Source organism: Cimex lectularius, unplaced genomic scaffold (genome assembly GCF_000648675.2).
Source record: "Cimex lectularius strain Harlan isolate CLEC.00 unplaced genomic scaffold, Clec_2.1 scaffold342, whole genome shotgun sequence".
NCBI lineage: Eukaryota > Metazoa > Arthropoda > Insecta > Hemiptera > Cimicidae > Cimex > Cimex lectularius.
In genome coordinates, this window is record NW_019392927.1 from 232,977 (window position 1) to 249,226 (window position 16,250).

The 16,250-nt window shown below is 33.7% G+C and overlaps 1 protein-coding gene across 3 annotated transcripts; it reads right to left on the reverse strand.

The window, feature by feature from the left end:
• Positions 1–158: 158 nt before the first annotated feature.
• LOC106661073 (titin) lies at positions 159–16,186 on the reverse strand. 3 transcript variants are annotated; one of them, XM_014384205.2, is made up of 15 exons: positions 15,653–16,186; positions 6,823–10,300; positions 6,340–6,509; positions 6,124–6,283; positions 5,972–6,068; positions 5,692–5,900; positions 5,495–5,620; positions 5,159–5,405; positions 4,951–5,088; positions 3,140–3,267; positions 2,906–3,053; positions 2,723–2,843; positions 2,602–2,663; positions 2,385–2,497; positions 159–467 (listed from the first exon to the last, which is right to left on the reverse strand). In XM_014384205.2, the coding sequence occupies exons 2-15, from the start codon at positions 10,265–10,267 to the stop codon at positions 340–342; spliced, it is 5,292 nt and encodes a 1,763-aa protein (XP_014239691.1). In that variant the 5' UTR covers positions 10,268–10,300; positions 15,653–16,186; the 3' UTR covers positions 159–339. The 3 variants fall into 3 exon arrangements, with proteins under 3 accessions (XP_014239691.1, XP_014239690.1, XP_014239692.1); XM_014384204.2 differs by having other exon boundaries at positions 3,140–3,273; XM_014384206.2 differs by lacking the exon at positions 2,385–2,497 and having other exon boundaries at positions 356–467; positions 3,140–3,273.
• Between the last annotated feature and the right edge of the window lie 64 nt (positions 16,187–16,250).

The following is a 16,250-nucleotide window of genomic DNA, read 5'->3' on the forward strand; positions in this document are numbered from 1 at the left end:
ATTTCAAAAATACAGGCATGAAACAATACAATCTAATGGAATAATTTGGTACAAGATATATTAAATTTGTATAATATACAATATGTTTTTTATTTTTATATTAAGTATAAAAACATAACTATCAATTATATTTTATCATAAGTATAAATAAGAAAGAAATAGAGAGAGAGACAGACAGAAAGAAAAAAAAAATCTTTGTGGTCAGTAATTTCCACCATAAATATACATATAATTTCCTAAGTGTGCATGTGCCACACACAACAATATACACGCTGACTCATCGACTTTCAAAATTGCACACTTCTAAAAAGACGTGCCTACTTGATTTTTTTTACAAGATTAAACTTTAATGAGTGGCCTCGGGATGCCATGGCTGCTAAGAGATGATTGAATCCTTTCTTGGCATATATCACATTGGAATCCGGTGTTTGTCTTATTTTGCACTCCGAACCTTATGTTAAAACATTCTGAAAATAAAGATGCATACAAAGTTAAATCAAGAAAAGACGAATAATTTTGTGCAGTTTCATAAAACAGCAAATTTTTCTGACGTTAATATTTAAAAAACAGTTTCTGGTTATTTGAGCGGGTGCATGAATTATTTCACAGCAATTCTTGGCAAAGCACATTACAGTTAAATCCCGATATTTCCTATCCTCAAGGGGCCGAAGGATAAATATGATAAATCGACATGCTTACTATATCAAGGGTAAAATGAAAAATATGTTATATCAAAAATGATTATTCGGAAATCGTGAGATGCGGTCTGGTGTGATGTAGGTTTCAGAAAAACATTTTCTTTATCGTGCCAACGTTTCGATTGAAATCATCTTCAGGGCCTGGGATTTACAAACATTATTTAAATTTAACCAATAGGAATGTGGAAAAAAATGAATTTATACAATGCAAAAAAAAATTTTATATTCACTCAAAGTATTTCTACTCACTCAAAGTGTTTGTTTTCTGCGTAATTGTGCCATTTATTATTGGGATTTATAAACATTGTTTGAATTTTACAAATACATGTAGGATGTGGAAAAAAATTATGAATTTATACAATGCTAGAAAATATTAGATTAAAAAAATGAATTTATACAATGCTAGAAAATTGTACATTAAAAAAAATGAATTTGTACAATGCTAGAAAATTTTAGATGACAGAAATTCAATTTTTATCGAAAATTTTCTAGCATTGTATAAATTCAATTTTTTTTATTGAAAATTTTCTAGTGTATAAATTCATTTTTTTAATCTAAAATTTTCTAGCATTGTATAATTCATATTTTTTTCCACATCCTTCATGTATTTGTAAAATGCTAGCATTGTATACATTTAATTTTTTAGTATTTTATAAATTAATCTTTTTATCTAAAATTTTCTAGCACTGTATAAATTCATTTTTTTAATCTAAAATTTTCTAGTATTGTATAAATTCATTTTTTAATCTAAAATTTTCTAGCATTGTATAAACTCATATTTTTTTCCACATTCTATGTATTTGTAAAATGCTAGCATTTTATAAATTTAATTTTTTATATAAAATTTTCTAGCATTGTATAAATTAATTTTTTTAATCTAAAATTTTCTGGCATTGTATAAATTCAATTTTTTATCTAAAATTTTCTAGCATTGTATAAATTCATTTTTTTAATCTAAAATTTTCTAGCATTGTATAAATTGATAATTTTTTTCCACATCCTACATGTATCTGTAAAATGCAAACAATGTGTATAAATCCTAGGCCCTGAAGATGATCTCAATAAAGATCGAAACGTTGGCACAATAAAGAAAATGTTTTTCTGAAATCTACATCACACCAGACCGCGTCTCACGATTTCCAAATAATCATAGACACGGTCACTAATCACCACACGTTATATCAAAAGTTTAATTTTGTTTTAGAGTATTGTATATGCATGTAAAGAAAAATTTTATTTTTACATGCATATATATATATTTTTTTTTATAATCATTATGTGTATTTTTGAAAATATTGGTCAATTTTTTTATGCATTAAAAAATATTTAAACCTTAAAGACTAAAAGGGCAAAATATAGTTTGAATAAGGAGCAAGCAATGGATGTGCTAGTGAGTTGACAAATGAAAGACTGAGAAAACAAATGATCTTTACCACCATGCTTCCCTATTTAGAATATTACTAACTCCACAAAAATTTAATAATTTGTACTCCAATTAAACCATAAAATTTTATTAATTAAATGTTAAAGGTTATATTCTATCAAGAGATGGTTAAAACTGAATCTTGCCATCCTGATAAGACACAAATCTTCAAGCAGTTGATGTGTTAAAAATGTGAAAAAGCTGAACCGAACACTTTTTATGATTGTGTGCTAATGTTATATCAAAAGCATTAAGCCCCTCACCTTTGTGAATCCACCTTTCACAAGTGTTGCACTGGCGCAGGCCTGAATCCTCTTCAGGCTTCCATCCATAACACTTGAAGCAAATCTGGCAATATTTGCCCTTCCGCCAGAGTCTAAATGCATGCAATGTTAGTTAACGTGTAAAGCGCAAATGCATTAAAATGAAATCAAGGACAAGTGTTGACAGTGTGAGAAACTATTCAATGTTACTACTTACTTGAAACAAGGGGTACAGAGCGTCCTCTGGTAGATCTTTGCTCCTTTTTCACTCTTCTTAAACTACAATTTTTTAATTAGTTATTCAATTTTTTCCCCGTGATGTTTTTTTTTAAACATACCTCGTGCTGCCAATCTGACCCTCCAGGATCCCTGGTGTTGCAAGATGTGCAGTAGGAGCATATAGTGCAATGCCATCGCCCTTCTGGTATTTTCCTCAAGCCAACACAATAAACATGATACCTAAAGTTAAATATACAATAAAATCTAATTGGTAAAGGTACACTTGAATAATAAAAACCAACCCTCTGTTGCAGAGATCGCATGACATCAGTTTTTCAGGATTCACCGATTCCTTGCAACTCACGCACTTCTTGCACTGCGGGCAAACCCATTGATACTTCTCAATGTGAGGAAGCATCTCTGGTGTTATATCCAGACACGTGGGATGTACTACAAAACGATAACGGACAAAACATCAAAATTGCGCAACTTATAAGAAAATTATTTTAAATAAATCGAATTTATAAAAACCTTACCATGTTTTTTACAATTCGCACACTGTATTAAAGACTCGCTTTGTGAGTTCTTGTTGTTTTTTTTAGTCCCGTTACATAATTTACACTTGATATCTTCATCTTCGTCAGAACTATCACTTTCACTTGAACTGTCGCTTAAAAAATAAAAAATAAATAAAAATAATAATAATTGATGCTTAAACATATTAAACTGGTGACAACAAATGTTTCTTTATCTGTAACTTTACAATATTTACAAATACAAAACAACAGAAAACACTTAAGATACCCATGAAAGCAAATTTTTTTATTAAATCAGACATAATATAACATTAGTTAATCACAATACAAGAATGAGTCAGGATTCTATGCGCTTTACATTTTATTAATTTATTGTTATTATTATTTAACTGTGGCGTACACTGATAACTCTAGTATTTTTCCTGCCCTCATGTAGGAGAAAGAAATATAATGATTAGCTGCTTCATTGCCAGTGGTGGCCAATGTGTTCCCGCGACCACTGGAGATCCAATTCCTCATCTGAGAGCAGGACAAGTACGTCCTCTTCTTTAGCATATTCAGTTGGGAACAACAAGTCTCTCTCAGGTTAACAGAGGAGCTATGGGTATCCAGAGAAACCTGGGTTATAAATCTTTGATCCTCCAAAGAATCGGAAGCATCTCTTCATGCAAAACACCATTGGCTTGATGTCGTGTAGGAATGCCTCCAGATTGAATTGTGCTTGAGCATGCCAGTCAATCTTCGGATCCTGATCCGATATTTGAAGAAAACAGGATTGTTTTGCAACTGGTTTTTAGTATATATCTCATTTTGTTTACTTTCGCATATATTGAGATTATTCAATCTCTTAGAATAAAATTTAGTGTCAGATGGTGAAATATTGAGTACCATATCGGCCCTCGGATTAGTTGGAAGAACATTAAGTACAATTAATAATTAAATACTACACTAAAATACTAACACCAGAATGGAGCGCTATATCAGCAACAAGCACAATGCACGCAAATCCTGTCATTCAGACTAAGCGATTGCAGCCTTCGTCCATTGCCGACACCAACGTTTCACTTTGTGGCTCCATCACCGGATTGTAGCGCTATATCAGCAACAACCACAATTCTAGCAAATCCCGTAATTCAGACTAACCGATTGCAGGCTTCGTCCATTGCTGACGCCGTTTCACATTTTGACTCCATCACAAGATTGTAGCGCTTTATCGCAACAAGCACAATTCTAGCAAATCCTGTCATTCAGACGAAGCGATTGCAGCCTTCGTCCATTGCCAACGCCAACGTTTCACTTGGCGACTCCACCGCCAGATTATAGCGCTATATCTGCAACATGAACAATTCTAGCAAATCCCGTGATTCAAACTAAGCGACTGCAGCCTTCATACATTGCCAACGCCAACGTTTCACTTTGCGACTCCACCGCCAGATTGTAGCGCTATATTGGCTATAAGCACAATACCAGCAAATACCATCATTCAGACTAAGCGATTGCAGCCTTCGTCCATTGCCGACGCCAACGTTTCGTTTTGCGATTCTATCTCTAGGTTATTGACCATTATTGGCGACAAACACACTGCCTGCCGATCCTGTCATTCAGACTAATTTATTGCAGCCTTTGTCCATTGCCAATGTTTACATCAGCACATACATGCTTTATGTATGTAGATACAAATATCAATTATTAATTGTGATATGAGGGAGTCAACTTTTCAATAAACCATCACACTCATGCTTAATTTACCACTTTGTGAGAAAATGTATGTACTTAATAGGAATAATATTACTTTACTGAAATCAACAAACCTGGTATCATCTGAAGAAGAAGAATCATCGCTGTCAGAGCCAGTCTCTGAATTGTCCTCAGACTGCTTCTCATTTGGCTTCAACGGACCATAGAGTACGGTATTTAGAGGGAAATACATCAATTCAGTAGGTGTATACCTGTAAAGTATTATAATCTTAACAACTCAAATACAATGCGAGGAAGACAAAAAATAAACGAACTGCTTACTCTTTATAATAATCGCAATATTGCCCAGGTATGACCGCAAGTGGGTAGAGGCCTACTTTTTTGACTGGCCTAGTCATGTTTTCGCGCTCTTTCTGGGGATAGTGCACTGTGAATGTCTGAAGGTCGAGGGCGCACTTCCTCTCCTCATTGCGCTCCCGGTTCAGGTTTGCATTCCAATTGGCCACAGCTTCCAAAGCCTGCTCCCGCGGTTCAATTTTCGAGCCATCTCTCCTCGCCATTGCAAGTGCTAAAATAATGTGAAATTTTATGTTTTCACTCAATTATATCCACTTTTATTCATTTTTTATTTAGCTTCACTATTAAATAAAAATTCACCTCTTTGTTTTGATGATGCCTCTCTCGCCTGTTTTTCCCTGACATACTTTCTAAACTCCTCGTATTTGTCTGGGAAATCTTGAAACATTACATCCAAGACTTCTGCACTACTGACTGCAGTCAAACCTTAAGGAGAAAGTAAAGATTGTCAAAACTCTCAATTTTAAAGTTTGTAGTTTCAAAATGCCACAACTCACCAAGGTCACACATCGATTTGGGCACTAACCCAGAATCTTCGAGATATGTCCTTTCCTCGGCTTCGACTGGTCTTCTTTTCATGTCCGGGTATTTCCTTTTGAACGATTTTACGCCTAAATAGAGCGATACTTGCTCCTGTATCATGTAAAGCTCACTTCCCTGCCACTGGTACTCTGCTAGCTGGTTAACTGTAACTTCTTTGCTAAAACTGACAAGGTAAAAAAAAAAACATGATTTCATTATTTTCAGTTTCACCTGCCTTGTTTACATTTCACTTACTGTTCATAGTCAATAGGAATTTCCATTCTTCCTTTCTTATTCACTGAACTCAATGGTGTGCTGAACAGACTGCTTTGAGATTCATCACCTGGTTCTCCTGAAATCCAAAATTCAGAAGTGTTTACATAAAAATAAATTATTGATAGCATTACCTCCAAGAGTCATTCTATGTGGAGCCGGAGTGTGGCCTCGACTTCCTCCAGTTTCAGGAGCAGACATGCGAGTCTCCTCCTCAAAAACCTGTGGAGCAGCAGCCTCGGCCTTTTCAGCTTTCTCCCTCGCAATCCTTTTGCGCCTTTCTTCATCCTTCAACTGGAAATTAAACCCAGTCAGTCCAAGTCCAAAAAGAAATAAATGCACAAAAAAACCTTTTTGGCAAGTTTCTTCTCCTTCTTCGCCTTATACTTTGCTATCTGGTCCATCCTAATCTTCTCCTTCCTAGCTTCGATTTTAGCTAATTCTGCCTTCTCATGCTCGGAAAGACTTTCTCTATCTGTTGGCAGATTTTTTTTCAACCCACCTCCTCTTCCACGGCGACCTTTGTTTAAAAAAAAACTTATTAACCAAGAATTCAAAGAATTGGTTTAAACATCGATTTAAACATTTCCAATTATTCTGGACTGACAGACAACACAGCGGTTCTTCACCTTGCAGATTACAAAGAAATTTCTTACATTAATTATTATTGATATCACGGCTAATAAATTATTATGATCTGGTTGTGGGTGATTAACCCGCAGTTAAGTCATCTACAATTATTCTGTCCTGACAGATTAACATCATAAAGATAGGCAGACCATAATGATCAGAAAGAAATTAAAAACTATAATTTGAAAAAATAATATACATACCACCACCACGAATCATGCCCCCTCCTCTAGGTTTTCTTGTTCGAACAAAAGTCGGCTTTGTTCGATCCCTGCAAGACCGCATAGGTCTGTTGCTTTCATCTGGATCTTCGGGTGTTGAAAATGTACCAGCGAGATCTCCAGAAGGGGGGGTTTCACTAGGCGGTGGGATGACTTTCCTTGGACGCCCACGCTTCTTAGGCACCTTGACTGGAGGAACTTCAGGAATTGAGATAGGTTCTGGTTTAGTCTCGAGCATTTGCTTGATCAAATCTTGAAACCTGTTTTCTGAAGGAGGTTCTTTTTTAGCTTCTGCAATATCGGCCAATTTTCTTTCCATCTTAGGCGATTCTGTCAATTGGTTTTCCAATTTCCAAACAGAATTTGGCGACGTAGTCATACCGCTTTTTGGCGACATTGTAGCTTTTGGAATGTTTGTATTTGCATCCTTGGCAATCTTGAGCGTAAATTCCAACTGCTTTGTTTGAGGAGAGATGCTAGATCTTGACAATTTTTGTATAGGAGGGCTTTTGCAATCGACAACAAGAGGAGATTTACCAATATCATCTATTTTTATTGTCATAGGGGGTAACGTACCAATTGGTCTTTGAACCGACCTATCCGGCATTGAAATTTTTCTACCCCTGGGAGCAGAATTTCGAGATGAAACTGTTTTTAACAGTGGAACGAATTCCTTATCCATTCCATGTTCGTCTTCATCACTGACTTCCATTGGAACTTCATCAGTTTTGACCCTGAAAGGAGGCGCTTCAATTTTTACTTCATCTCCATCCATTCGTTTATCGGTGTTCTGAACATCTGAGACCTCCGATACATCCATTTTCTCGATTTTGTCTAGGGTTTCTGTTTTAATTTGAACTGGCTGTTGTGGTGCTTCATTTTCTTTGGTATTTAAATTTGTATTCATTCCAAGAGGTGCGACACTAAGCAAGGCAGGTTCATTGATTACATTACTTCTATCAAGACTGGCACTTTTTGCTTCATTAATATTGGTAGAGTTGGAAGAATGTTCGTTAACAGGTGTTATAGTTTGTTCTTGAGCAAGTTCTTCTTTACTTGTTATTTTTTCAACTTCTGAATTTTTCTCTTCGCTACTCAAATTGTCATCTTTTAACGTTATTTCAGTTTCAGATTTTAATTGTTCTTGTTCTTGCACAAGTGTTTCTTTTTCTTCATATATTTCTTGTTCTTGTACTTCTGGCACTGTTTTTCCTTGCACATCACCTTCTTCCTTTTCCTCTTCTAGAATATTTTCTTGTTTGATCTGTTCTGACTCTAGAATTGTATTCTCTAAAGTCAACTGAACATCGCTAGATTTATTTTTGATTTCTTGTTTTTCAATTTCTTCAGGCTTTTTCATTTTCTCTACTTCAAGTTCAGTCAAAGAGTTTTCACTTTCAATTTTATCTTTCTTTTTAAGTATGTCATACTCTTTCTCTTGAACGTCTTCAGTTTCTTTGACAATGTTTTCTTCTTCTTGTTCTTCCGTAATCACTGATGTTTCTACAACTGGATCTTTTGTGTGAATCATATTATCCTCATTAGTTTCTGTAATTTCGGCTTTGATGACGTCTGCGCTGTCATCTAAATTTTCTTCTAGTAGTTCTTCCTCATTTTCTTCAAGAACAGGTGCATAACTCTTACTTTCTTCTTGTACACAAATAGCTGTAGATTTCACTGTTTCAATTTTTTCTTTGTTTTCTTCATTTTCGTCTGGGGATTCAAATACTTCTTCAACTTCCATGTCATTTATTAATAAACCTGAAGGACTTTCTTCTCGAATGACCTTAGGTTCTTCTTGTTTGTTGTTTTCAATTTCTTCTTTCGTTAATTCTTGCACATCTTGATGAGGTTTTTCTTCTTCTTCTAGGGCTTGTTTTGACAGTTCAGTTTCATGAACTTTCAGTTCCGTCTCCTCAACTTCATAGTTTGTATCAACTGTTTTTTCTTCTTCAATCACTTCTATCATGGACACTTTAGAATCTGCATTTAAGTTTTCTTCCTCTTTCTCCTTTGTTTCCTCCGATAATTTATCCTCTACAATATATTCTTGATCTATACTTTCTGCATAAGTATCTATTTCAGAAACGGCTGTTGGTGGTGAGTTTAAAAGTGATTTTTCATTGTTTGTAGTAGCCAAATCATCATGTTTCATTTCTTCATCAGCAGTTTTTTCAATTAAATTTTCTTCTGTGTTTACTTTGTCAGCTATACTTTTTTCCAAAGTATTTTGTTCGGTGGATGGCAGGGTGTCTGAAGGTTTAGCTACTTCCTCTGACAGGTCTTCAGAGAGGGGCTCTGTGGGATCGATTGTCACAATTTCTGTGGAATCATTTTCATATTCTTCATCCATAGGCTTATATTCCGATTTTTTATCATCATTTTCAGACACATCCTCGCTCTCCATAATTATCTGTTTGTCTTTCGAACCAAAAATCACTTCCATTACTGCTGGATCGATGCTGTTTGTGTTAATCTGTGTTTCTGTCTCTCCTTGAGTGACTACAGATTTGTCGACGTTTTCAGCCAAATTATCAAGATTTTGTTTATCCAATTTTGGCGTTTCTTTTAATTTTTCAGCATTTTCAGCTGAACTATCTACATTTTGTTTAGACAAGTTTAGAGTTTCTTTCGATCTCTCTTGATCAGAATCATTTGTGACATGATTAATTTCAGTGTCTGCAACACTCCTTAAGGCAGAATCATTTGTTAAAGCTTTTGAATTATTTACACCTTTCTCATCTACCTTATTTTCTAAATTATCACAAATCACTTCATCTAAAACTACATCCAAAGCTTTGTCCACAACATCTGTAGAAACTGGACTTTTTTGCCCTTTTAAATCTAAATTTAATTTTCCCTCTGTTATGGTTAGTTTTAAGCTGGGAGCGTGTTCAGTCTTTGAATCATTAATTGGTACCAAATCGTTATTATCTTGAGGTGAACTGTTTTCATTTGAACCATCAGAACTGTTCGAGTCCCCTTCATCATAGCTGAACTGAATCCTCTTCAGCGAGTCCGATATGAAACTCTTTTCAACAGTCCCTTGAGAGAATTTTGTTTTAGGGTCTATTTTGTCATTATTTTCTTCATTTGTAACTACAGGTTGGTGCACATCCACTTCACTCACTTCTGTATCTTTGCCAACGGTGACAATCTCATTAGAGTCACTGTCACACACGGAATTTACAGTCACTGTCGGCACTTGAGAAGTCTCTTCGTCAAGACCGGCAACACACGCCATTTTAGATGCAGGAGAAGGGTCAATTTCATCAGGCGCTTGATCCCACCGTCTTTTCCTGCTGGCGTTAGAACTCTTCATCCCAGAGGTGTTCACTACACCCAGGACAATCGTCCGTTTTTGAGGAGTGGACTCTGCGGTTTTTACATCCAAGTCAACATCCATCCCCTGAGGTGGCTCTTCCATTTTAGCTTTATATATTATCCCTGATGATCTAATCTGCAACAAATTAAACAAATATTAGCCTGTATATATAACAACAGAAAACATTCACAATTATCTTGTTACAACGGAAAAAATACAGGAACAAAACAAAAATGTCTCAAAGGTAAATTAAAATTGTTAGAATATTGGTTGAACGAGCGAAAATAAAATTTTGAGTAAATTGTGATATAAAACCCTGAAAAATTTTAAACATCAAAGCAGTTTTTTTTTTGTTTTTTTTGCCCTACCAAGTTCCTAACTTTTCCCGTCCTAATAAAGAGAAACAGAAACGGCTAAGGTAAAGCTAAAGTAAAATTTTAAGTAAATTGTGATATAAAACCCTGACAAATTTTAAACAGCAAAGTAGTTTTTTTTTTACACTGACAAGTTCCTAAATTTTTCCAGAGCGTCCTAATAAAGAGAAACAGAAAAGGCTTAAGGTCTAGATCCTTGGTAAAGTAAAAACAACAGCTTTATAAAATTTAAATTTAAATTTTCAAAATTATAGACTAAAACATTATTATTTATCATTAATGTATTTTAACTTTAATCAACAAATTAATATTTTATTTATTAAACATTTTGATTTAGGGTGTTCCCAACTACTTGCTGATGGTAACTGGAGTCAATAGACATTGTAGAAGTGCATTTAAAAAAAATCTAAATCTTCATAAGCAATGCTTTGGCCAACACAACTCTTGACAAGCCCTAAAAGCTAGCAATGCATCCCAATCAAGAGAGAAAACTCAAAATTTGCATTTAAAACTAACGTTTTTAAAACTGTAAATATTGTATTTATAACTGTATTTTTAATATCTGTAACATTATGCTACAGCATAAACATTTTCATTTTAGACAAACCCCAAATAGGTCCCAAGTATCCTGATCAAGAGAGAAAACTTTGAAAATATAATAGTACTGTTAATTAGAATACACATTTAATAGTACAAGTTTATAGTTAAAACATACAGCTACAAAATGAGCTTTATTCTGATGTTTTTTAATTTTGAAAAGAATTCGGCCACTTGCAAAGCATACCCATCAAGAAAGAAAACAAAAAAAGACTACGAACGATGGATAGTATATGAATGAACAACAGAGGATTTATCAGATGTACAATTGTTAATAAAACAATAATTATCAAAAATAATATGCTAAATGTCAATTATATGATATTTTTAAATCAAACAATGTGAAACAAATTTTTTATAAATGTAAATGTGGATATTAAAAAATAGAGCAAACAAAATTTGCATTGTTGTAGTGGGTTTTGATTTTGGTCAGGAACCAGCCACTTTGCAAGCATACTGATCAAAAAAAATCCAAAACTACATTGAATAAAAAATAGAGAATAAATGATGTACAAAATGACAATTATAACATAATATGCTAAATGTCAATTACATTGTATTTTTAAAACAAACGATGTGAAATTAATCATTTCATTAATATGAATATTTATAGGATAGAGTTTACAGAATTTACATTGTAGTAGTGCGTTTTGATTGTGAATTTGATAAAAATGTATGATTGTTAATATAATAACAAGTATCATATTTCAATATGTTAAATTTCAATTATATATTTATATATTTTCAAACCAAATGATGCGAAACTAATTTTATATTAATATAAATGTGAATATTTACGACAGAATTTAAAGTATTTGCAGTTTGCAGTGCGTTTTGATTTTGACAGGATCTGGCCACTTCCAGAGCATTGCGAAGAGGACAGAAACCAAGTGTGTCGAACAATAGATTATATATCAAATAATTTATAGGCTGTATGATTGTTAATAAAATAACGACTATTATGCTAAATGATAAACCAAATGATGCAAAATTATTTTTTATAAATATAAATATGGATATCTCTAAAGTGGAGCATACAGCATTTACATTGTTGTAATGCGTTTTAATTTTGGATACGATTCAGATGTATGATTGTTTATAAAATAACAATTGGCATAATGTAATATGCTGAATGTCAATTATATTGTAATTTTAAAACAAACCATACAAAACTAATTATTTATCAATACAAATCAGGATTTTTCAATTAATTAATAATTATGAAAGGTATTGGTCAAGATAAAAAAAGTCAGTGTCTCACAAGCGGGATTCGAACCCACAATCTTCGGCTAGATCCGCCACTGCTCTACCAACACAAAAAAGGGGGAATAAATGAGGATATTTACAAGACTGGAGCTTGAAGTATTCGCATTTTGTTGTATGCTTTCATTTTGGACAAGATCATCTACTTCCAAAGCATATTGATCAGGAAACCAAAAAAAGATGTATAATTGTTTATAAAATATTAATTATCACATAACATGGTAGAAATAAAAAAAATTGTCTTTTTAAAGTGTACATTATCACTAAATCCAAAGCTTAGTAATTAATTTAAAAAATAAATAAATAAAATAATAAAAATAAAATATGGCTTTATATTAATAAAATCGAGAATGATTAGTAAACAAGGGTATATATAAAAAAATGTATGGTATTTGACGCAAAACTAATTTTTTATTTTTATAAAAGGTGTGAATATTTACATGACAAAATTTATAGTTTTGCGTTGTATTAGTTTGTTTTGATTTTGACACGATCTAGCCACTTCCAAACATATTTGTATGCCGACCAAGCAAGAAACCAAAAATGCATTGAATAGCGGATTATTTATAGGATGTACATATGCTACGATCACACAATTTATTATGACATAATATGCTAAATGTTACTTATATGGTACTTTTATTATTTATTTTTGTTGTTATTTAAGCCAAATGATGCAAAACAAATTTTTTATTAATATAAATGTGAAATTTACACAACAGAATTTATGGTATTAGCAGTAAATTTTGATTTCAATACGATCTGGCCACTTCCAGAGCATTGCAAACAAGACAGAAACCAAAAGTGTGACGATCGACAGTTGTATATCAAAGAATGTATATGTTGTATGATTGTTAATAAAATAATTATTATAGTAAAAACTGATTATATTGTACTTTCAAACCAAACAATGCAAAATTATATTTTTTTTAACAATTATAAATGTGGATATTTATAAAATAGAGCATTCAGAATTCGCATTGTTGTAGTACATTTTGATGTTGGCAAGGATTTGTAGCATGTACATATGTTAATAAAATAACAATTATCATAAAGCAATATGATATGATGTTTGAGTTTACAGAATTTGCATGGTTTTAGTGAGTTTTGAGTTTGAATAGGATCTGGCCACTTGCAAAGCATACCGATCAACGAAGAAAACTAAAATGCATTGAACGATAGATTATATGTTAAAAACTAGATTATTTATAGGATGTTAATAAAATAACAATTATCATAAAGTAATACGATAAATGACAATTACATAATCAGACAATACGAAACAAAATATATTATTTTTAAAACAAACGAACAAAATTAATTTTTTACCAGTATAAATGAGGATATTTACAAGGCAGAGGCATTGTGTAGTGTTTTCATTTTGGACAGGATCTACTTACTTCCAAATAATCCATAATCAGACAATACGAAATGAAATATATTATTTTTAAAACAAATGAACGAAATTAATTTTTTACCAGTATAAATGAGGATATTTACAAAGCAGAAGCATTGTGTAGTGTTTTCATTTTGGACAGGATCTACTTACTTCCAAAGCATACCGATCAGGAAACAAAAAAAAGTTAAAAGAGGATTGTTTAACAAGAGATAGATAATTTATAAGATGTATAATTGTTTATAAAATATTAATTATCACATAACATGGTATATATATTATATTGTGCATGGTGGGCGACCAAGACCCGAGGGGTTAAATGCCTGGGTAGACTCGTACCCATCACATAGTATGGTAAAAAAAAAAATTGTCTTTTTAAACTGTAGTGTAGGAAAGTAGGCATTTTGTTAAATGTAAATGTTGATATCTGTAACTTAAGCATATTCAGAAATCGTGAGATGCGGTCTGGTGTAGTACTACATCACACCAGACCGCATCTCACAATTTCTGAATAATTATCGATTAACGGTCACTAATCACCACCCATTAAGCGACACGTTATGTTCCGATTTTGAATAGGATTTATACGACCCACGATTTATAAAATAGCAATTATCAAATATAATATGCTAAATGTCAATTATATGGTATTTTTAAGACAAACGATGTGAAACTAAGTTTTTATAAAAATAAATGTGGATATTTTCAAAATAGAGCAATAGTGTGCTTTGTGTTTGAACAGGACCTGGCCACTTTCAAAGCGTATTGATCAAGAAAGACACCAAAATTGTGTACATAAAAAAATACAGCATTTAAAGGATTTACGTATGTTAATAAAATAACAATTATCATAAAATATGATAAATGTCAATTACAAATTAATTGCAATTAATTTTTTATTAATATAAATTTATGGCACAGGAGCTTGAAGTATTTGCATTGTTAGTATGTTTTCAATTTAGACAGGATCCATCTACTTCCAAAGCATATCGATCAAAAAACAAAAAAAAAGTAGTCATAATATGGTAGAAATAAAAAATATTGTTTTTTAAACTGTGCTATACAAAAGTAATTGTTTGTTTAAATATAAATGTTGACATCTGTAACATTAAACTACATTCAAAGTATAGTAATTCAGAAAAAAAGCGATGGCTAAGTCGAATGCTGGATTGAATTGTTAATCGATAAAGAGTGTTGATAAATAATAATTACAATATTATATACAAGATGGTAAATACGGCTTTGTATTAATAAAATACTATTTATCAGATATTTATAAAATAGAATTTGCACTGTTGTAATGCATTTTGATTTTGGCCAGGATCCGGCCACTTTCAAAACACATGTCGATCAAGAACCAAAAATGCATTGAACGGCGGATTGTGTAGTGTGTTTTCATTTTGGACAAGATCTACCTACATCCAAAGCAAACTGATGAAGAATGTTCAAACAGGATTATTTAACAAGAAACAGACAATTTTGTAAATTGTGTAATTGTTTATCAAATATTAATTATCATATAAAATGGTAAAAATATTGACTTTTTAAACTGTACTGTAAGAAAGTAATTGTTTGGTTAAATATAAATGTTGATATCTGTAACATTAAGCTACATCCAAAGTATAATAATTCAGAAAAAAAGAATGGATTAGTCGAAAGCTGGATTGAATTGTTCATCGATAAATGGTGTTGATGAATAATAATTATCATGTGCAAGATGGTAAATATGGCTTTGTATTAATAAAATCGCTAATTATTAGTTAAAAAGGGCTGATTTTGTTGGTTGTAGCGGATAGTGAAAAGCGTTCGGTGATGAGTTGGGGGGCGAAATATCAACAAAACATAGCCTGAACTAACCTCTCGACATGCCGTTGGACGGGACGGAAAAGAGCTGCTATCTGAGCGGGCGGCGTTGTTCCGCGTGCGGGGGCCGGTTCGAAGACTCGCCGAAGAACGCGTTCACTGGGTGAAGAAGCATTTTCGAGGGGCGCCCCGTCGTAAAGCCCTCCTGCTCATACCTGGCCCACTCGGAGGAAACGGGGCGGTAGACGCGGCGAATCTGTGCTGGCTCGGAGGCGAAAACGGTCCCAGCGTCGAAATGCGTCAGCGGATCGAGTCACGGCGTGCGTCGAAGCGGCTTTCGGTCAATCGCTCTGCCAATTGTTAAACGTCGGTCGTCGGTCACGACTCGGACGGGTTCTCGGCCATGGCAACCATCTTAGCGGAGTGTGTGCCGTCGAGGGGGGGGTGGCGGCGTCTTCGCTTCCCTCTGGAAATCCGCTTTCGCCCGGGGGCGGCGTTTTAAGCCCGGTTTTCGCCGGCGGGGGCGGTTTTTGACCGGGGCACGGATTTTGGAACGGTCGCGGGTCCGCTTGCGCTCACGTTATCAGCTCGTCGGCCGGCAGAGGAGTGGGGGAAAGGACGGCGCCCCTTTTTTCCCTCGCTACCCTTACCC